Raw genomic sequence first — 23,221 nt, forward strand, 5'->3', positions numbered from 1 at the left:
TATGACGTCACGCGACCAGACTAAAATAAAAGTCCTAACCACACGCTGTAGCTATAATCGCAAAATGGATAAAGGTTTACATAGATTAAAATAGTTTTTTTCTTGTGAAATACTTGTGATCATTTTGACCAGAATGCTTTTATGACATGAGAGATTAATGAAAACACAGCCCACTGTGGTTACCCTTGTAATTCGCTTCAGCCTTTTCAAACTTGATGAATGACTATTTCATGTCCAAGTGTGTATAAGGAATTGGAAGCAGAGTGTGGCTGTTTCTAAAGCATGCAGTGCTATCTGCTGTTAAAAACTAAGCTCAGAATTAATTCGAGAGAGAATTGTGATGCTTTTAGAAAATCTCCAATTTGGTGTAGAATCATTGCTCAATTTGCTATGCATTGATTTATTTTCTTAGCCCTAGTCCTGGTTTACGAAGACAAATAAAACAAAAAAAAATTAAACAAATTTAAACAAATTAAAAAACAAAAAAACATGGTTACCACAAATTAACCATGGTTTTGCAATACTAATCATAGTTTAACCATGGTCTTTGATTACTGTTTGTGGTTATACAAACAGTGATAAGTACACACACACATACACACGATTACTACAAATTTACTGTAAAAATACTACTACTAATAATAATAAAAACTTGGTAAATTTTCATAAGGGCACTGCATTTGGGTCAGGAAGATCTTTTTAAATAGACATTAATACTTTCATTCAGAGAGGACTCATTAATTTGATTAAAATTAATATATAGGATCATAGGATTCTTTATAAAGGATCATATGGCACTGAAGAACAATGGCTTCTAAAAATTCAGCATTTTGCATTTTTACATTTTGAAATATATTCAAATAGAATGTTATGAAGTCTTGAATTTAGCTTAATGGCCTTCTACTTATTACACAACATGTGCATTACACAATAAATATGCATGGTTACTTTTAATTCTGTCATACAGCGGGGCAAAAAAGTATTTAGTCAGCCACCAATTGTGCAAGTTCTCCCACTTAAAAAGATGAGAGAGGCCTGTAATTTTCATCATAGGTATACCTAAACTATGAGAGACAAAATGAGAAAAAAATCCAGAAAATCACATTGTCTGATTTTTAAAGAATTTACGTGGTGAGATGTTGCATGGAGCCCCAGATTGAGGGAAATTATCAGTGGTCTTGTATGTCTTCAATTTTCTAATAATTGCTCCCACAGTCGATTTCTTCACACCAAACTGCTTACCTATTGCAGATTCAGTCTTCCCAGCCTGATGCAGGTCTACAATTTTGTTTCTTTGACAGCTCTCTGGTCTTGGCCATAGTGGAGTTTGGAGTGTGACTGTTTGAGGTTGTGGACAGGCGTATTTTATACTGATAACGAGTTCAAACAGGTGCCATTAATACAGGTAACGAGCAGAGGACAGAGGAGCCTCTTACAGAAGAAGTTACAGGTCTGTGAGAGCCAGAAATCTTGCTTGTTTGTAGGTGACCAAATACTTATTTTCCACCATAATTTGCAAATAAATTCTTTAAAAATCAGACAATGTGATTTTCTGGATTTTTTTTCTCATTTTGTCTCTCATAGTTTAGGTATACCTATGATGAAAATTACAGGCCTCTCTCATCTTTTTAAGTGGGAGAACTTAATTGCAAAACCATGGTTAATTTGTGGTAACCATGTTTTTTTGTTTTTTAATTTGTTTAAATTTGTTTAATTTTTTTTTGTTTTATTTGTCTTCGTAAACCAGGACTAGGGCTAAGAAAATAAATCAATGCATAGCAAATTGAGCAATGATTCTACACCAAATTGGAGATTTTCTAAAAGCATCACAATTCTCTCTCGAATTAATTCTGAGCTTAGTTTTTAACAGCAGATAGCACTGCATGCTTTAGAAACAGCCACACTCTGCTTCCAATTCCTTATACACACTTGGACATGAAATAGTCATTCATCAAGTTTGAAAAGGCTGAAGCGAATTACAAGGGTAACCACAGTGGACTGTGTTTTCATTAATCTCTCATGTCATAAAAGCATTCTGAGCCAAGGTGCAATTACATGATGCCCTTCAATGATCTTCTTTGTGAGCATTTGAGTGTGCGATTAAAAACTGAATTAAAAAGCCATCTGCTGTTAAAAACTAAGCTCAGAATCAATTCCAGAGATCATTACAATGTATTCAGAAAATCTCAGAAACGATCCATGAATCACAATGCATCAATTTATCATCGCAGCCCTAGTGGCCATCCTCAACTTTGGGGTGCAGGGTGCTTTGGCTGTACTTGATGGAAATCCATTAAGAAGGGGGAATCTAAGGTGTCTTTGCGTGGAAGCCAAGATTGCTCCTTGTGGCCACAACCTTCCCAATTATCAAGGTACTTAGATGGTCACCAAGGCGTTAGCCGTTAGGAGTCCGAAATCTCCTTCACCGTTTAGATAGGCTTTTCATCCATGATCATTTGGCATAGGTAGTTTGTTACCATGACCCAGCTCTATGGTGTGAGCAGAAACAGGTGGATACTAAGGGAGGAATGAAACGTGGAAGGCAGGGTGAATTCTGTAATGTGCTTAGAGTTATAGCTCCTAAGTGACTGGACTGAGTGGTCTTTTTACCTTAAAGGGACCAGTGTACTTAGCACTTAGATGGGAGTGTCACTTCTCCTGGCATCTGCGTGGTGAGTTTAAGTTAATTCTTTATCAATCAATAAGCAAAAATATTCTTGTTTTTAAACCTCTTTTTAAACCCGAAAGAAAAGAAAATACAATTCACTGCCCATACCTTCTAGCCCAAAATAAAAGGTTTCACAAACAGAAATTGTGTCAGACTACTTACTACCCCAATTTAGTATTTATAATATTTACAAAACACTTTACAGAGCCAAGCATTTAGAGGGCAATTCAAAAAAAATGTGTCAAATATGCAAATGGGCCAAAAACACCAGCAGATAAACAGAACACAAACTGACAACTCCCTTAATACAAACTCTTACACACAAAACTGCACTATACAAACAAACTGTTCAGATCACAAAATAGCAACAAAATGGCTGCTGAGGAAATTATGTTGTGACTTTTAAAGTTCAAAAGACCAATCGGGAGACAGCAACAATCAGCCTGCAGGAACCAATCAGAAGACTTTTTCTAGTCAGAGCAGAGACACAGACAGCCCCACACAGCAGAGAAAACAAAACTCGGACTCAATTGGTTAAAGACTCGGACTCGACTTAGGTGGACTCGAACCCAACACTAGCAAAGAGGACACTTAAAATGTAGGCATAGTCATCTTTTTCAGATTTCTGCTATGTTTTCTCAGTGCATAGACTCCCAGCTAAAATACCTATCATATGTGCTTTCATTACGAATCTATAAAGCTTTAGCCTTCCAACATCAAAATCATGATTTCAGGCATTCAATTTCATATTAGATGTTTAGATCCAGACTCTCCAATCCTGATATAAAATCACTCCATACTCTTTCTTCATAATTGACTAAAAAGGAAAGCCTACAGTTCAAGATAAATGACTACTGCTGTCTCTCATAGATACACATTATGGTGGATAAATTAAGCTCAGGCCTTTTCGCTTTGCACACAAACTTACTCCTAGAAGCAGCATTCCTTACCGCCTATTACAGATTTCTTAGAAGGGAAGAATTCACTATTAACAACAAAATTTTCGACCTTTCTCACAACCTCTTAATCAAAAACATTTCTTTTCACATTGATTATTTTTCAATCTATCTGAAACATTCTAAAACAGACAGAGATTATAACAGAACCACAATTAACATTCCTAGAATCAACAGCAGTTATTTTCCCCTTATAACTATGAACCAGTTTTTAAGCTCACATGTCCAAGCATTGGTTTGCCTTACGTCTCTGGACGGTATGCCTACATTGTGGCATGGACCCCACGTGGAGACCTTTCCTTCATCTATCTGGATGCTATTCTTACTGATCTGATAACCGAGGAACAGGAAAGTTTCTTGATGAAAACAGCATTTCTCTGCTTTCAGGAGATGATATTCGGTTGGTTATGTTGAGACTGGCTCCGGCACTAGATTAGGATATTTTCAGTCTAAACTATTGTGAACTGGTTCAGGAAGTTCAGGCAGTCAAAGAGCCCTGATAAAGTGACAAATGTAATCTTCCATTCGTTTCCATCATGTTTGCAGATGAGATTCTACACACTTCAGAAGTACAGCTTTGTGAATATGAAGCCACCGGGATATGGGTACGGATATTCGAATTTGACTTTGATCTTGTTTAATGCCTGGTAGTTAATGTGTGGCTGCAAGTCTTCATCATTTTTGGCAACAAAAAAAGAGAGCTCATTCCAATCACTTGAGGTACCTAGGGTCCGAAATGTCAAAGCATATTCTGTGATTAAGCTCTTTCCTTGGCAAATATGATAGATTTGGTCACAAATTAAGGAATCACCAATAAGTATAGCTGTGTGTCAAGCAAGCTCTTGGCGGAGAGAACTGATTGGTTCCCTAAATGGATCCGGGTTTGTTGGATTTATACCTGCATCAGTGTGGCCTTCTGTCAAGATAGATACACACTGAAAAGGTAGGTAAGTAAATCCGAACAAACTTTATTGAACACACAGCTCTGAGAGGACACACCTTTGTTCAGTGTTTCCAACTTGACAGGAAAGGGGATATTAAAGGGATAGTTCACCCTAAAATGAAAATTTGGAGTGATGGAGTGATGAAGCGAAACAAATTATTTTTTTTTTTTTTTGTGAATTGGTTCTTTCGGAGAGTTCATTTCAATGAACTGGTTCAATTCACTAGGTTGTTTATGAAGTGACACAATGACATAACATATATGCAATTAAATTATTAAAGTACCCAATAATAATGTGAAATGTGGATGTTTTACATGTCTAATGCATATAAAGTGAATAAACTTGTCTTCATCAGCTCACCTTTTACATAAACAATGAGAAACCATCTGTCTTTGGTCCGAGTCGGAAATGTTTCCTCAGTTCAGTGTACTGTTTGAGGAAGTGAAGCACTGAATGAGTTGGCAAAACCAGCATCACAGGTTTATATACGCTGGTATTTTGGCTTATTTTAAGTTGAAGTGACTGTCATGCAGGCCCCAAAGAGAGTTTTGAGTAACTTGTTTATATGTGCTGCTCAAGCCAAGAACTGTTTCAGATGGTTCAGTCCTATTTGGTGAATTGGTTCAACAAGTTCACCAAAAAGAAATGGTTCAAATGAATCATTTGTTTGTGAACCAGACATCATTCTGGACTATAGGCTATGGATTACAGGTAATAGTTTTGTAAATAATGTTCAGTTTATTGCACAGACTATTTTTTTTTTTAGCTTCATAAGACAGGTATTAATGTGTCCCTTGATATACCTTTTTTTATTCTCAAAGATAGGAAGAAGGGTGAGTAAATGTTCTGAGTGTCTGATTTGATGAAGAAAAAGACTACAGGATAGTTAAGGTTCAGCTCTTGGGAGTAAACATTTTATAATGCTTTCAGCTGTACTCCAGTTGGAAAGGGCTTCTCTGACCTTTGCATTTCCTAAAGCAGCACAGCCGAGTCTGCAAAGACCTCCACATTGGCAGGCACTGCCTGAACCATACAGTTCCTCAGTGATGTAAGTACTAAAGCCAGTAGTAAAGGTCCCTGTGAAGACTCATCTGACCAGTCTATACTCTGGAACTCTCTTGGCACAACAGAAGTTCAGCATCCTCCAAGCCAGCATGTCAACAGCTACCACAACTCTGTGCCCTTCACACTGCACACAATCTGCATCACCAGTGAAAGACGTCTCTACTGCCCGACTGATTATTCACTGTGTGAAATATAAATATAATCTTACCAGACGTTGTTCTAGAGACCTTAGCATTAGCTTATACCTGCAGTATGTTTTTCTAACTTGCTTAGATCAGGGCATTTTCAAACCAGTCATATGTCTCCCTTTTTAGACACACTTATTTCAGGTCTTGTTGTCTCTACTAAAGGGTTGATGAGATGAATCAAGTGTGTTAGATGAGGGAGAGTTTGAAAACCCCTTTTGTCATTAAATTCTTTATCTTCCTTCTTGTTTAATTGTTAATTATCTTTTAATTGTTTATTTGGTATCAATAATAGTTGTAGTATTTATTCTTGCATATCTATTGTTAATAAATCTCATTAATTGTATCACAGTTGTGATAATTCCTTGTGTTGACAAAGGCTCCACTAATTATCTGAATTGTTTCAGATAAATCAGTTGGCCAACTCTCTCCAGTTTGCATTAATTTTATATTGTTAAACAGTCACATTTTGGAAGTGTTTTTATTTAGCAGTCCTGCCTCCGGACAGCATCAGCTGACAGGTGGAGGTCTTCACAAAAGGGCCTGGCAGATTCTAGATATCAACAGAATGTACAACTTGGCCACAGAAACCCTCATCTTTACCAAGTTTAGAGCCTTGCATGTGTCCTCGTGTCAGACTGTCCTGTAACAACTGGATCTGGATAATCTCTCTGAGTTTTGTGTCATTCTCATGCAGGGTACACTTTCATTCTACATCCAGTTGTTAGCTTATCATCTCATATTTATGCAAATACTTTATAAATCAGATATGTAATGTCTATGAATGTGGGGATTTTTTTTTTTGTACCTAAGGTATGCCTCTGGTATGTGGCTCATGCATGAGCCTAGCCTAGGCAACAACCTTACACAGGTCATTAAACAACTGTGTGAGAGCCACAGTGGGGAGTGGCACAGGGGTCTGGCCTGGTAGCCCACCCAGTTTATAGACTTCCTCAGTCAACCTAGGGTACTTGTCAGTAACATTCCAGGTACCTCCAGTGATGTCCAGCTGGAAAAAGCTGCTCACTGTATACAGCCAAGATATCCTGACTGGGCCGGATGTCCTGAAGATGGATTCTACTAAAAGTCAAATTAAGTCACCTTTATTTATTTACTTTTATTTATACTTTTAACAATACAGAATTGTGACAAAGCATCTGTACAGTATTAAATAGGAAAAAGTGCTTCAATAATGCAAAAGGGCAACAGTAAACACTCACTTTTCAGTTAAATTCAATGATGAATTCAATGATGTCATCAGCCAGCTCATTTCAGTTCAAATAGTATACGATATCGCTTGAAAATTAAGTGTCCCCAACTAAGCAAGTCGGAGGCGACAGTGGCAAGGAACCAAAACTCCATCAGTGACAGAATGGAGAAAAAAACCTTGGGAGAAACCAGGCTCATTCGCGGGGGCAGTTCTCCTCTGGCCAGACGCAGAGGACTCATCTGATTCCCGTGGTCTTGTGCCGAAGTCTTTACTAGGGATCCGTCTCTGGGGCTCATCTAGTTGATGTGGTCTCCACTGACATTCAGGGCTGTAGAGGTCCTCTCTAGGTGCTGATCCACCGTCTGGGCTGGGTACAGACTGGATCTGGTGGTGAAGGTGCCCTTGGAACGAGAAAGAAACAAACTAATATTAGCATAGATGCCATTCTTCTTATGATGCACTGAGTACATCGAGTGTTATGGAAAGTGTTCCCAGTTCCGGTTGAACTAATTAATGCAGACTAACAATCCTTTAACGGATTTGAATTATAGAAATGTGTTACTGTGTTATGTGAAAGCCAGGTTAAAGAGATGGGTCTTTAATCTAGATTTAAACTGACAGAGTGTGTCTGTGTAACATGGAGAGGGAGACGAGAGGCGAGCGGATCCAAAGCTTTATTTCTAGGGCAAGACAAAGACATGGTCGAACAGGCAGGGTAGAAGCGAACGAACGTCAGCGGCGAACGTAATCCGAAGGGGGCACGGAAAATGGGTAATCCAAAGAGACAAGCGAGATATCCACAAGGCAGGCGGCGAGACAGACAAGACGAGATGACCAGGCGAGAAAGCTAAACTCAGGAACTAGGGAACTCGGGAACTAGGAAACTAGCGAACTCGGAAACTAGGAAACTCTGGAACTAGGAAACAAAGGCTGCTAGCACTAGGGGAGCGCTAAATGTGACAAATACCTTTCTCCACAGTACAACTCCACAATGCTCAGTAAGTAACAGGGGGGAAGTCTGGGGCTTATATAGTGCGTCTGATTGGCTACAGGTGTTGGCGCAATCAGCACGATGGGTGCTGGGAGACATAGTCTGGGGTGTAGTGCAACAGTCTGTGTGATGTGAAAGTGCGAGAGCGACATCTGGTGGTGAGCAGACCAAAGGTCACTGGCTGGATTCATGACATAGCCCCCCCCCAAAGAGCGGCTTCCAGACGCTCCAAACGATCAACAGTCCAAGATCAACAGGCAAGACAGGGCAAGGGTTGGAGGGCCAGGTCCATGTGGAGGACCTAGGAACTGAGGCAGGACTGGCAGAGCAGGAGCCCACCAAGGCGGAGCAGATTTCCTCCAGGGCGGAGCAGGAGCCCACCGGGGTGGAGCATGAGCCCTCCGGGGCGGAGCAGGAGGCACAGGAGCCCTCTGGGGCGGAGCAGGAGGCACAGGAGCCCTCCGGGGCAGAGCAGGAGGCGCTGGAGCCCTCCAGGGTGGAGCAGGAGGCGCTGGAGCCCTCCAGGACAGAGCAGGCACCCGCGTCAGGACCTGGGGAGAACAGGGACAGAAGAGGCAGACAGAACGACAAGGAGAACGGCAGAGAGTTTGTTGGTGGCCTTCATGGCCGGAACAGTACAGGGTGAGAGTTCAAAAATGGCCTACGTGGCCGGTTCAAGACCAGGCATGAGTAAGCCACCCTCACCTGGCTGGGTGAGGGTTATTGGGCGCTACCACAGTGCAGGGAGCTAGGACAGACATCCCCGTTTTATGATGTTCCGCAGCCTCAGCCGCCACCTCCGGGGAAACTGCGGCGGGCATCACAGCCGTTGAGGAAGTCGCAGTTGGCGCTGCCACCTCCAGAGGCTCTGCAGCGAAAGCCGCCTTTAGGAGGATCTGCAACCAGCACTGCCACCTCCGGGGGCACTGGCACAGACTCACGGTCAGACGAGGCCTCTGGAGCAGACTTGTGAACTGACGAGACCTCTGGAGCAGACTTGTGAACAGACGAGACCTCTGAAGATGACTTGTGAACTGACGAGACCTCTGGAGCAGACTTGTGAACAGACGTGACCTCTGGAGCAGACTTGTGAACAGACGAGACCTCTGGAGCGGACTTGTGAACTGACGAGACCTCTGGAGCAGACTTGTGAACAGACGTGACCTCTGGAGCAGACTTGTGAACAGACAAGACCTCTGGAGCAGACTTGTGAACATACGAGACCTCTGGAGCAGACTTGTGAACAGACGAGACCTCTAGAGTGTAGTGTGCAGTCATGGCGATGCTCTGGGTGGCCAGACGAGATGTCACGAGGCTCTGGGCGGCCAGACGAGATGTGTTGAGGCTCTGGGCGACCAGCCGAGATATGACGAGGCTCTGGGCGACCAGCCAAAACGTAACTTGACTTTCAAGAAGAACAGCTGTGACTTGACTTGGTTCATTAAGATTAGCAGTGACTTGACTTGACTCATGGAGATCAGCAGTGACTTGACTTGGCTCGTGAAGATCAGCAGTGACTTGACTTGTCTCAGAAATGACAGCTCTGACTTGACTTGGCTCAGGAATGACAGTTCTGACTTGACTTGGCTCAGGAACGACAGCTTTGACCTGACTTGGCTCAGGAATGACAGCTTGACTTGACTTGACTCAGGAACGACAGCTGTGACTTTGCTTGACTCAGGAACAACAGCTGTGACTTTGCTTGACTCAGGAACGACAGCTTTGACTCTGCTTGGCTCAGGAACGACAGCTTTGACTTTGCTTGACTCAGGAACAACAGCTGTAACTTGACTTGACTCGGGAAACACAGCTGTAACTTGACTGGACACAGGAAGAGCAGCTCTGACTTGACTTGACTCAGAAAATACAGCTGTGACGTTACATGACTCTGGTATGGCAGACATGAAGACTTGAAACATGACTCTGGTATGACATGACGGAGCTTTGTTATTGCCACCATTTTATGAATGGGCTCCAATGTCGCGCCATTCTGTGAGCACACACTGGCGCGGCCGCCATTTTGTGAACGCATTTACACACTGGAGTAGCGCTCAAAACACTAGAATGTCCCGCAGCTTGCGATCGACTAAACTTTGTGGCCGCCATTACTGCGTTGTCGTGTTCCTCCTCCGCGACGCCCACAGTAAATGGCGAGCCCACACAAAGCAAAGTCCATGAATGCTGCGAGAGATGAACGCGGACCCTCAAATCGGAGCTCAGATCTCAGGGGTTGATTCACACCATCACAGAATATTTCAATTAAAATACAGTCCAGGAGATCAGAATAGTTTGCTACCACCAAAAATTCACACATGCTGTTTCAGTGATCGCGGGCCTTGTTTGAGTCTGAATAATGTCCTTGTTGTGTCCATACCTGTGTTTAAAGCTGCTGGATCCTTGTTTGGTCCGAGTATTCTGTAACGTGGAGAGGGAGACGAGAGGCGAGTGGATCCAAATGCAAAGCTTTATTTCTAGGGCGAGACAAAGACATGGTTGAACAGGCAGGGTAGACAATAGCAGACAGGTATGTAGGAACAAGACACAAAAATAGTCTGTGAAGCAGGCGAGGGTCGATCAGCGGCGAACGTAATCCGAAGGGGGAACGGCAAATGGGTAATCCAAAGAGACAAGCGAGATATCCACAAGGCAGGCGGTGAGACAGACAAGACGAGATGACCAGGCGAGAAAGCTAAACTCAGGAACTAGGGAACTCAGGAACTAGGAAACTAGGAAACTCAGGAACTAGGAAACTCGGGAACTAGGAAATAAAGGCTGCTAGCACTAGGGGAGCACTAAACGTGACAAATACCTTTCTCCACATTACAACTCCACAATACTCGGTAAGTAATGGGGGGGAAGTCCAGGGCTTATATAGCGCATCTGATTGGCTACAGGTGTTGGCACAATCAGCGCGATGGGTGATGGGAGACGTAGTCCGGGGTGTAGTGCAACAGTCTGTGTGATGTGAAAGTGTGAGAGCGACATCTGGTGGTGAGCGGACCGAAGGACACCGGCCAGATTCATGACAGTCTGCGTCCCGAACAGTGGTAGGTAGATTGTTCCAGAGTTTGTGCGCTAAGTAAGAAAATGATCTGCCGCCCACAGTTAATTTTGATATTCTAGGTATTATCAAATTTTAGAATTTTTTAGAGTTTTTAGAATGCAGCAGACGTGAGGGACTATAATGTAATAAGAGCTCACTCAAGTACTGAGGAGCTAAACCATTCAGGGCTTTATAAGTAATTAGCAAGATTTTAAAATCTCTACTATGCTTAATAGGGAGCCAGTGCAGTGTTGACAGAACCAGGCTAATATGGTCATACTTTCTAGTTGCTGCATTTTGGACCAGCTGGAGTTTGTTTATTAAGCGTGCAGAAAAACCACCCAATAAAGCATTACAATAATCTAACCTTGAGGTCATTAACACATGAATTAACATTTCAGCATTTGATATTGAGAGCATAGATCGTAATTTAGATATATTTTTGAAATGGAAAAATGCAGTTTTGCAAATGCTAGAGATGTGGCTTTCGAAGGAAAGACTGCTATCAAATAGCACACCTAGGTTCCTAACTGATGACGAAGAATTGACAGAACAGCCATCAAGTATTAGAATGTGTTTTAGGTTGTTACACATGGAGGTTTTAGGTCCAATAATTAACACCTCTGTTTTTTTCAGAATTTAGCAGTAAGAAATTACAAGTCATCCAGTTTTTTATCTTAACTACACAATCCATTAGTTTTTCAAATTGCCGGGCCGTGAATAAATATAGAGCTGAGTATCATCAGCATAACAGTGAAAGCTAACACCACGTTTCCTGATTATATCTCCCAAGGGTAACATGTAAAGCGTAAAAAGTAATGGCCCTAGTACTGAGCCTTGAGGTACTCCATACTGCACTTGTGATTAGTGATGGGTCGTTCTTGAACGATTCATTTATTTTGAACATGTAACTTGTGATGAACGAGTCGTCTCGGGGAGTGATTCGTTCAGTCGCACATGCGCAACATCCTATTAGGTTCTGTATTGGAATTAGTTCACCTGTTTCAAGTCTTCAGGTTTTTGGAGTCGTTCGTTCATCTTATGAGGTTGTCACGTGATGAATGAGTAACTCAAACCCGAAGACTCGAGAGATAAACTAATCAATTCTTTTTCCGGCTCGTACTGCATAGGTTAAGCTTATGGGACTGTCACGTGATAAACGAACGACTCGAACCTGAAGACTCGAGAGATAAACGAATCAATTCTCTTTCCAGCTTACACTGCATTGGTTAAGCTTATGGGGCTGTCACGTGATGAACAAACGACTCAAACCCAAAGACTCGAGAGATTAACTAATCAATTCTTTTTTCTGCTCACACTGCATTGGTTAAGCTTATTGGGCTATCACGTGATGAACGAATGACTTAAACCCGAAATCTTGTCAGATAAGAGGCAAGGTGAACTAATCATAGACTAAAGACCTAGGTAAACCATGAATTAATCTTTTCTGTTTCTTTTAGCATCTTTTTTGTAGTGTGATCAACATTTGTGGAAGCAGTAGATGTGTTAGGGAGGTAACGCGTAACATTTTAATTATATTTTGTTAAAATGAACAAATGAATGAAATGAATGAAAAAAGATTCGTTCATTTTGCTGAACGAGACTCAAAGGTCCGAGTCGGTAAACTGATCCGAACTTCCCATCACTGCTTGTGATCAATATGATACCTCTCCATTCACTGCCACAAATTGATGGTGGTCAGATAAGTACGATTTGAACCATGCCAATGCACTACTACTAATGCCAACATAATTTTCAAGTCTGTTCAAGAGAATGTTGTGGTCAACAGTGTCAAATGCAGCACTAAGATCCAGTAGCATTAACAGAGAGATACAACCACGATCGGATGACAAGAGCAGATCATTTGTAACTCTAAGAGCAGTCTCTGTACTATGATACAGTCTAAATCCTGACTGGAAATCCTCACAGATATCATTTTCAAGATTGGTCTGTAATTAATGAATTTGTTGGGGCCAAGTTGTGTTTTTTTTAATGAGAGGCTTAATAGCCAATTTAAAGGTTTTGGGGACGAATTAATAATATTCAGAAGAGGACCTATGACATCTGGAAGCAACTCTTTTAGTAGCCTAGATGTACATGTTGTTGGTTTAGATGATTTAACAAGTTTATACAATTTTCCCTCTCCTACAGAGAATGAGTGGAATTGTTTCCCAGGAGATCTATAGCACACTATCTGATGCGATACTGTATCTTGGAAGTAAAGTAGTTCATAAAGTTATTACTGCTATGCTGATGGGCAAAGTCAGCGCCTGTTGGTTCTTTATTTTTTTGTTAAACTTAGCCACTGTACTGAATAAATACCTAGCGTTAACGCTAGCGTTAGCGTTAGATCTTGCAGTTTTTTATGGTTTTCTTTAGGATAGGGCACATTCATGCAAGGCAGTACGAAAAACCTCTTATTTTGTTTTCCTCCAGCTGTGCTCCATTTTCCGGGCTGCTATCTTTAGGGCACGAGTGTGCTTGTTATACTACGGGGTCAGACTGTTTTCCTTAATCTTCCTTAGGCGCAAAGGAGCAACCGTATCTAGAGTGCTAGAAAAGAGAGAGTCAATAGTTTCTGTTACATCATCAAGTTTTTCTGAGCTACTGGACATGCTGAGGAGGTCAGATAAGTCAGGAAGATTACTTACAAAGCAGTATTTTGTAGTAGACGTGATGGTTCTACCATACTTGTAATAAGGAGTTGAATTTATCTGGAGTATACACGAGACTAGATAATGATTTGAGATATCATCGCTTTGCTGCAGAATTTCAACGACATTAACATCAATTCCATGTGACAGTATTAAGTCTAGAGCATGATTTCAACGATGAGTAAGTCCTGACACATGTTGTCTAACCCCAATAGAGTTCAGAATGTCTATAAATGCTGATCCCAGTCCATCGTTTTCATTATCAACATGGATGTTAAAGTCATCCACTATTAAGACTTTATCTGTAGTCAACACTAACTCAGATAGAAAATAAGCAAATTCTTTAAGAAAGTCTGTATGGTGCTCTGGTGGCCTGTATACAGTAGCAAGTACAAATGTCATGGGGGATTTATCATTAACACTTGTTTCTCTGGATAATGTTATATGAAGCACCATTACTTCAAACAAGTTATACTTGAAGCCCGTTCTCTGAGAAACACTGAAAATATTGCTATAAATTGTAGAAACACCTCCCCCTTTACCTATTAGACGTGGCTCAGGTTTGTAACAATAATCTTGAGGGGTAGGCTCATTTCAGATAATGTATGCATTTGGTTTTAGCCAGGTTTCTGTCAAACAGAGCACATCTAGGTTATGATCAATGATCATATAATTTACAAAAAGCGCTTTTGTAGAAAGGGACCTGATATTCAAAAAGCCAAGCTTTATCATTTGTTTCTCTGTATTATATACATTTTTTATTTGTTGAACATCAATTGGATTGTTACTCTTAAATTGGTTTGGATGCTCGGGGAACAGATACAGTCTCTATAGCTTGATATCTAGGTGAAAGGGTCTCTATGTGCTTAGAATTAACTGATTTCGGTGATGTGAGGCGGCTAGCAGACGGTCGGTTTAGCCAGTCTGTCTGCTTCCTGACCTGGGCCCCAGTTAGTCAAGTGCAAACTCTAAGACTATATGCCATATTGCAAAAGAGAAGAGCGGCACCACCCCTGGAGAAATAAAGACCTCGAAAAGATCTCTTTTCAACAGGTCAGGTCTGCCCCAAAAACTTGTCCAATTGTCTATGAAACCTATGTTATTCTGCTGGCACCACTTAGACATCCAGCCATTTAGTGACAACAGTCTGCTATGTTTCTCGTTACCACGATAAGCAGGGCGGGGACCAGAGCAAATTACAGTGTATGACATTGTACTTGAAAGTTCTACGACTATGCCGTCTCACAGTCATCCAGTTGCCCTGCTGCAAAGGCAAAGTTATCGGAACCGAACAATGTACAGGACTCCCTGAGCTAGTTGCGTCCAAAGCCGTATCTAAGGCCTTCACATTCTTACTATCCTCTATTAAATTTTGGAAACGCGAATGGCAGGCTAACGGGCAAACGGAATGCTAACGCACAGCACGGCGTTGCACTCACGGTTATACGATAAAAGTGAACAATCAGATCAATCAGATTAGCCTGATGGATAATATCAGAAATCTGGTGGGAACAAAGCTATATTTTATCACTTTAAACAACAGAGAGTAATAGTAAGATAAAGATTTCTACAGAAAAACGAAGCTCCAGGAAGTTACAAATGCACACTACTCTGCAGCACAGGAAACAGGAAACAGCCTGGTTAGTGAAGGATTTTTGTTAATTAATGCTGTTTTTTTATTATGTTTGCTGTTTTTATATTATTTCCCAGCATAGCATTCTATGATATGATGTTACATTTACAGCAAACTTCATATCAAGTCTATTGAAGCTGGTTGGGACAGTGAGGGGAACAGGAGTCACCTCAGGGCTCACCTCTGTTGGCAACTAATTTGGCCAGGTGCTCATAAGTTTGTTGACAGCCCAGAAAGGAGCAGGCCTGTATATGATGATAGATGGTCTGGTGAAAAGGTACCATCAAGCTGTACCAATCAGCTTGCATCAATCATGTACTTGGACTGTGGGTGCTGTACTGAGGTGGGCTAGACCAGGGTTGGTCTCGGCTGATGTTTCTATGCTTCATAAGCACAGAGAGAGCTGTTGATATCCCAAGGCTGACCTGCCCTGACAGATGAAGGTGTCAACAAGCATCTTACTGGGCTCTCCACACAGGAGAACCCATAAAGAGGAAACTTGCTTACTTACTTAATCCTCTTCTTCCCAAGTGAGATATAAGGCCGTAACTAACTCTTTCCATCTGGGTCTGTCCTGGGTTTTGAAATGTGCTTCCCTCCAAATGAGCCCCATTTCTTCTAGCTTTCTTCACTGTCCATCGCCATGTTGTTCTTTGCCTGCCACATTTGCATTTGCCAGGTGGTGTCCAACGCAAAGCCACTTTAGGTATCCTTTCACAGGACATCCTAAGTACATGACCAAGTCATCTTAATCAGCATATCTTGATCTCCTGAGATATATTATTTTATCTTGTCTTTTTGTACAGATTATATTGGAAATGGTATTGGGGCAGTATGTTGCAGATCTTTTTGAGGCAACTATTATGGAACGCATCTGTCTTGCTCGTGTCACTTTCACTATTCTCCAACATGTAGAACCATACAAAAGCACTGATTTAACATACTGTTTTAAAGCTTGATCTTTGTTTTGAGGCTTAGCTGTTGGGACTTCCAAATGGTTCTGAGTCTACTAAAAACTCCTCTTGCTTTATTATTCGGTTCTTGATATATTTTTGGGCTCTGTTATCAGTGCTAATAACACTACCAAGATATGTGAACTCATTCACATCCTCGGCTGGATCTCCCTCAATGGTAATTGGGTCAGGAATGGGAGCACTGATACGCATGGTCTGTGTCTTCTGCTTATTTATATGTAGGCCAACTTGTTTAGCATATCTGCTCAGCCTATTTGTTTTTTCCTGTATGTTTTTTCATCGGTGAAGTCTAGCTCTTCCAAATGGAAGAAGGGAATCTATTGAATGCCATGAACATGGTTAGATGTTGTTTGGTGCATAACCCAGTCAATAATGATCAGGAATAGAAGAGGTGAGAGAATACAACCCTGCCGGAGACCAGACCTGAGTTCAAAGGACTCTGTCAATGTATTATCAAGGATAATGGAACATTCAAATATGTTCATAGAACATCCCAATGAATTGTATAATCTTAGGTGGTATTCCATGGGCTCTTAAGATCTTCCATAAGTTCTCTCGGTGGACACTGTCAAATGCCTTTGTGAAGTTTATGAAAATGTAAAGCGTGATATTACGAAGTGCAAATACCTGGTCTGTACATCTTCTCCCCCTTCGAAAACCTGCTTGTTCTTCTCTCAATTTGTGGTCTATGGCACTATCGACCCTCTTCAACAGGATCCTACAGAAGACCTTGCTGGGAAAAAACACTTTTAGAAAAAAGTGTAATACCCCACCAGTTGTCACAATTTCTGAGGTCTCCTTTCTTGGCCCGTTTGAATAAGAGGCCTGTACTCCAGTCCTTTGGAATAGTGTCTTCATCTTCATTAATTTTTCAGTTAAAGTTAGTTCACTGTTGATTCAGTTCAGTTGGTGTATGCAGCTTGATACCAGAAGTAAATGCTAAGTGGATGCTTCAGAAAACCAAAGAGGCCTCCTCACACCACTTTAGTAGACAGTACCACCGGATGTGTGCTGGGTGCGAGCAACGCACCTGCTCAGTGGCCTGACTCTTGCCATCTGGTAGAGCCCCTGCCTGAAGCCCAGGAGCCTCTCCAAGTTGTAAAGTGCCTGCAGACTGAGCCAGAGTAACCAGGGGAGCAGCACCGGTACAAGATACCAGAGAGCACATCAGATCAGACAAAAACAGAGGCAGAATTCTGTTGGGCAACCCCCTTTCAGACCCAAGGCACCAATGCAGAGTCAGATGTTGGTTACACCATCAGCACCTGGAGCATCACTGCAGATGTTACCCAATATACAGGTTTCCAGGGTGTGCCGATGTTTCAGTGTGTGCCAATGTTCCAGGGAGTGCAATTGGTCCAGGGAAAGCCAATAATACAGCCACTGTGTTACAGCCTGCACGTGTGCACCATCTGATGCCAATCCAGAAGCCATGCTCAAAAGACCATACAAGAAAACTTTAGAGGTGAACACTAGTAGAACAAAGTGAACAAAGGCAGGGTGTATTGTCCACAGACTGAGATTGTCACAAAAGAGGTGTGGTTAGAAGAAACGTGGAGAACCATTTCCAAATAATGTATATATTTTAAAGTATATTGTATATAGTGTGAACAATTGTTTAAATTTAGTATTTTAGTATTTGTGTTAAATATTACTGAACTTATTTCAGGTTTTATTGTTTTATAAGCATTATTTATTTTTTTGTTTTAAAAAACTTCTTGAACATTTTTATTTTTTTAACTTTTTAGATATATTATTCATTACTGTTTAATTATAATATTTGCTGCTTAATTATTATTATTGGTGATTAGTCGTTAATGATAGTTTTTATTATTTTTTGTGCTAAAAAGTTTTTTTTTTTTTTTTTTTTTTTTTTTTTGCTGCTTAATATTTTGTGGAAACATTTTTTCAAGATGCTTTGATTAATAGAAAGAAAAGACAGAATCTTTTTGTAGTATTATGTTTTTACTTTCACTTTTTATCATTTTTATGCCTATTCACTGAATAAAATCATTCTTTTCTTTTAAACACATACACACACACACCAAACATCTAAATAGTAGTATATCATAGTTTTAAAATAAATAGTAGTAGAACAACTGTTTTCAACATTGATAACAATATGAAATGTTTCCTAAGCAGCAAATCAAAATGAAGATGGAAGACTGCATGATTAAACTAATTAAATTATGTATTTTAAATAAAAGAATAACAAAAACAAGGTAAAAACACAACACAGATATGTGGTTGCTCTCCGGAAGCACATACAAGTTACTACAAGTTATTTTTTGTGGAATCAGGCAAACCAGGGTACTTGACCACTCAAATGATGATTTAAATTCATGTACAGCTCTGCACTGAAATTTCAAAGGCTACACACTGGACATTTCTGTGTGCCATTTCTGCATTATTCTTGATGTAAGACCCATGTCTCCTAAAATACTTTTTATAAGTTTTATTTTTACATTCTAACATCTATGATTAAAAAACATTTCTTAAAAATGAAATAATTTTCCTTATAGAATTTTTATTGGAACTTTATGTTTTATTTTTACATTCTAACATCTATGATTAAAAAAAAATTCTTAAAAATGAAATAATTTTCCTTATAGAATTTTTATTGGAACTTTATGGAATGCAAGAACATTTACAAGCCAAATACTAATACAAGATTTCTCTGTTCAACACACCCTTTTGCAGGAGCGCTGAGGACACAGGAAGGAAGTGGGGTTGGGCTATATTGAATGTTCATGAGCCCAAAGTCATTCACATCTATTGTTCCAGCAAAAGTTCCAATTCACTGGCATTTATGACCTTAAAACTTCTGGTGGAGCATGTATGTTGAAGAAGCAAATTTTTTGCCTCATTTTTGTGCAAGTCTAGTAGAGTTAGAGCATTTCAGTCAAAATACAGCCATCAGAGAGACTGTGCAACGTGTCTCCACTGGACTACCAAAAACAATGCTACTCTAGACGCTATGATTGAGGATATCCTTTAGAGACGGGATTGTTTTCCTTCACACTTTCCTGATTGTTGTGGACTAATGAGTGAAAGTGAGCCGTTCCCACAGAGGTCCTCCAGACTGGATTTTCAGAAAAGAACTGTAAAAAACTCTCTGGAATATATACTAATGAATGATGTGCCTTATTCAACTGAATTTCTATGTATGATTTAAAAAAGAAAAAAAAAAAAAAGAACATAAAACAATAACAATGCTGAGAAGAAAAGCCATTCATGTAGCTGTTTGGGTAGCATGTGGAATATTGGTAAGTTTTAACATATTTTAAAAAATAATACTAATAGTCTTCTTGTAAAAACTTGATTTCTACTCACAAAAATACTCTTTCTGTATGTGTAACTTTTGTATGCTGTCCAGTAAAAGTATTTCTAACTTTTTTTTAGAGTACCGTGGTGGTACACACACAGGAATGTAGCATTAAAGTTGTGAAGGCCATTTCTACCACAGACTCAATACGGATCGTGCTGAATAACGAAGATGTGAAATGCCAATACACAGTTTCTGTTAAGGACAGACACAGTGACTCAAAAGACTGTCATCGAGACCAGGAACATTTCACAAATTTTGAATGCAAAATGGAGAATTTAGATCCTGGAACGTGGCATCACCTGGATATAATATCAAAAGTGGATGGAAAACAACAGATTCAACACACTGTCTCCCTGCCAACTAGTAAGAATCTGCTTTTTAATATTGAATGTTGTAACATTTGCATTGTGTTTAGTCTGATACAAGCATTAGTCAAATCAAGCATCACTGCTGTTTCTTGCTGAACAAACCTTGAACAGTATTAATCTTGAGCGTGTAACTCACAGCGTTTGTTCTCCAGACTGAATGATTCTTTAAATCATGATATTAAGAGGCTGTCACTTTACTAAGTGATAATTAGTGTTACAAATAACAGGCTACCCTATTTAAAATGTAATTAGTAGTGTAACCATTTTAATTACTTTATTAAAGTGATTCAGCTGTTTTCAGTGGATTGATTTATGATTCCCATTTTACATTTCTAACTAACTGTTAATCATTTTGAAACAGAGCAGGCAGGGTTAACCTTACAGTAGAACTCAACACTGATTACTGTCAAACATTCTAAATATTTCATCACTTGAATTAAGATTATAATAATTTAATTTCAAAGCACAGCCACCACAAGCAGATTTCAGCACTTCTTTTTGCTTTGAGATCATTCTGAGGTTAAATACAGATTTACAACTGTAATAAGATATAAACTATATAGCTGTTTTTGAAGCTATTAGCTAAAAGCTATGTCATGAAACACTGATATCTAACAATGCTTTGCAAATAAACAGTAAATAAACAGTTTTAAAAAATTATATATATATATATATAGATAGATAGATAGATAGATAGATAGATATATTCATAAAACCAAATAGAAACAAAACCGTTAGCAAATAAGGATATGTTCTGTTCTGTGTCCTAGACTCCTGAAACACTGGTGACTACTTTAGAGCAGTCAATGCAATTTTGTAAAGAAATCAATCAAATCTGTATGTGTGTGAAAATATTCAGATATAACCCTCTTTGTAATCATTACCATTTTCATATGTAACTGTAATTTAATTACACATTTATACATGTAATAGATTACAGTTACATTTATTTTGTAATTAAATTACATAATTCAGTTACTAGTTGTATAGTGATAATACGTTTAAGTGGTTACCTACAGAGATGCAGTGAAACAAAAACACAACAGTGTCGACAATGAAGTTGGAAAAAAATGTTGTTATAACTTATTTTAAAGCCTTCTTCATTGTAGTTTAAATTTCTAACAGCATTGTTATTGCATTTTTGTCAAACACCATTAAATTTAAACATTGACTTTATGTTTTAAATGCCACAACCCATGCTAACAACAAAGCTAAACGAGCTGTCTCTTTAACATTCTTCTAATGCACTTTTTGGCTGGCACAAAAATGTGACCCTAGAGGGGTATTTTAGAAAGCAGGGTTAACTTATCATGATATAAACCACAAAGAAGATTATTTACTCACAGTTATTAGTTCCAAAAATGTAGCCAGGTTGTAAGCAAGAGCTTTTGCAAATTTATTTATTTTTATATTGTTTGTTTGATGCTAAATGTATAAATAAAAAAAGAAATATTAAAACATTCTGTGCTTGTAAAGACAATATGCCTTTATGATTTTTAAAGCCATTTTGCATCCATATTTATAAGATTTTTATTATAGAAATACATTATATATAAAAAAAAAAAATAATTGACCCATTTGGGAAATTCCATAAAAAACATTACAGTAAAATGTTTAAAATCTGTAAAAGTATGTTTAAAAGTATGAAGACGAGGTATTAACACACTTTTGCGATTTAAACTTGAAGAAGTTGAAAAAAATCACAGATTATGTAAATCTAAATTTCTATGTGGTGAGCAAATCCAAATGGCCAAGTGTCAAAATCTTCTCTAAATATGAGGAAAGGTTGGCCCGTACTGATAATGTGCTGTGTATATGCGACTGGGCTAAACTCCAAAACAGGAGTTTGACTGTGGGTCATTTCTTTCAGTCCGTTCTCCCCCTCCCATCCGGCTCATTGTTCTTTTGTTCTAATATATACAAAGACTCGTTAGCACTCAGAGATCTGATTACAGTGACGCTTATATAACATGTCCCATGGACCCCAGAGGTTTTTGGATATTTAGGTTATGATTGCATTTGAGGACAAAATATAAAAGAAAGTGACTAAAATCTGTAGCTGTAAATATGCATAAAAATATCATTAAGCATATTAGACAAAGGCTCCAACTGTACAGATTTCTTCTTGTTTCTTTAAAACAAAAGACAATGGTAGGAGGAGTTATTTTCATTTTTGTTTTAGTTATTCAAAATTACATTTCATTAGTTAATTTGTAAAATTAACATGATTATACATTGTTAAATAAACAATGACTATGTCTCAAGGAGAAACAGGGTCTAATAAAGAATGATCATGTTTGTGAAAGTGAATCATGGCACAAACAAAGGAGATCTCAGAGGACCTCAGAAAAATAGTTGTTGCTCATCAGGCTGGAAAAAGGTTACAAAACCATCTCTAAAGTGTTTGAACTTCACAAATCCACGGTCAGTTTTGAAAATTGACAAAGAGAACCCAATTAAACAAATGAGATGAAAATATATACGTTGCCATTTATTTATTATGAAAAAAATATCTAGCGTTAAAATTAACATGATTATACATTGTTAAATAAACAATGACTATGTCTCAAGGAGAAACAGGGTGGAAAAAGTCATTAGAAGAGGTTGCTTGAAACTGACCTTCAACCTTAAAGGTTTCTTATCCTGTTTTCTCACAATACCCTTTCAACAAAGCCTCATTAGGAAGAGCTTTCTTAAAAAAGCAAAGATCAGCGCTATCATGTTTGCACATAGGTTGTTAGACATTCTGCTCCCTTCGCTGAGAATAATTCACAGCAGGACACATTGTGTCCACGCCTTTTCGTTTCTGTGTAACAGTTCTCACAGACCACACTACCATTCTATAAGGATTGTTATGTACCGTCTGTCAGAAGCCACAAAACTAAAGAGATCACTGCTTACCATCTGCATTATTTGCAAGAATTAAAGTTTAAATATTACTTCATTGCAGTGAATTCAAGTTTGTTTTATATACACATTTAAAATATGCTTTAGTCAAGTAAATATTAGAGGTTTTCAGCATGAATTTCTTTTAACTTGCTGTGTCATCATTGAACCAAACAGTGATGCTACAGCCAAAGTCCTAAAAAGAATTATATATACAGTGCTGCTTGAAAGTTTGTGAACCCTTTAGAATTTTCTATATTTCTGCATAAATATGACCAAAAAGTTCATTAGATTTTTACACAAGTTTTGAAAATTG

At 39.1% G+C, this 23,221-nt stretch overlaps 1 protein-coding gene across 1 annotated transcript in view; it reads left to right on the top strand.

Moving 5' to 3' along the window:
- Positions 1-19,086: 19,086 nt before the first annotated feature.
- Positions 19,087-23,221, top strand: part of ptprb (protein tyrosine phosphatase receptor type b) — a 32,432-nt gene continuing 28,297 nt past the window's right edge. Inside the window, exons 1-2 of the mRNA XM_051107642.1 lie at positions 19,087-19,589; positions 19,726-20,014. Of these exons, the coding sequence (XP_050963599.1) occupies positions 19,536-19,589; positions 19,726-20,014 (343 nt within the window). The 5' untranslated portion in view covers positions 19,087-19,535. The remainder of the gene's footprint in view (positions 19,590-19,725; positions 20,015-23,221) is intronic.

Source organism: Labeo rohita, chromosome 4 (genome assembly GCF_022985175.1).
Source record: "Labeo rohita strain BAU-BD-2019 chromosome 4, IGBB_LRoh.1.0, whole genome shotgun sequence".
Taxonomy (NCBI): Eukaryota; Metazoa; Chordata; class Actinopteri; order Cypriniformes; family Cyprinidae; genus Labeo; species Labeo rohita.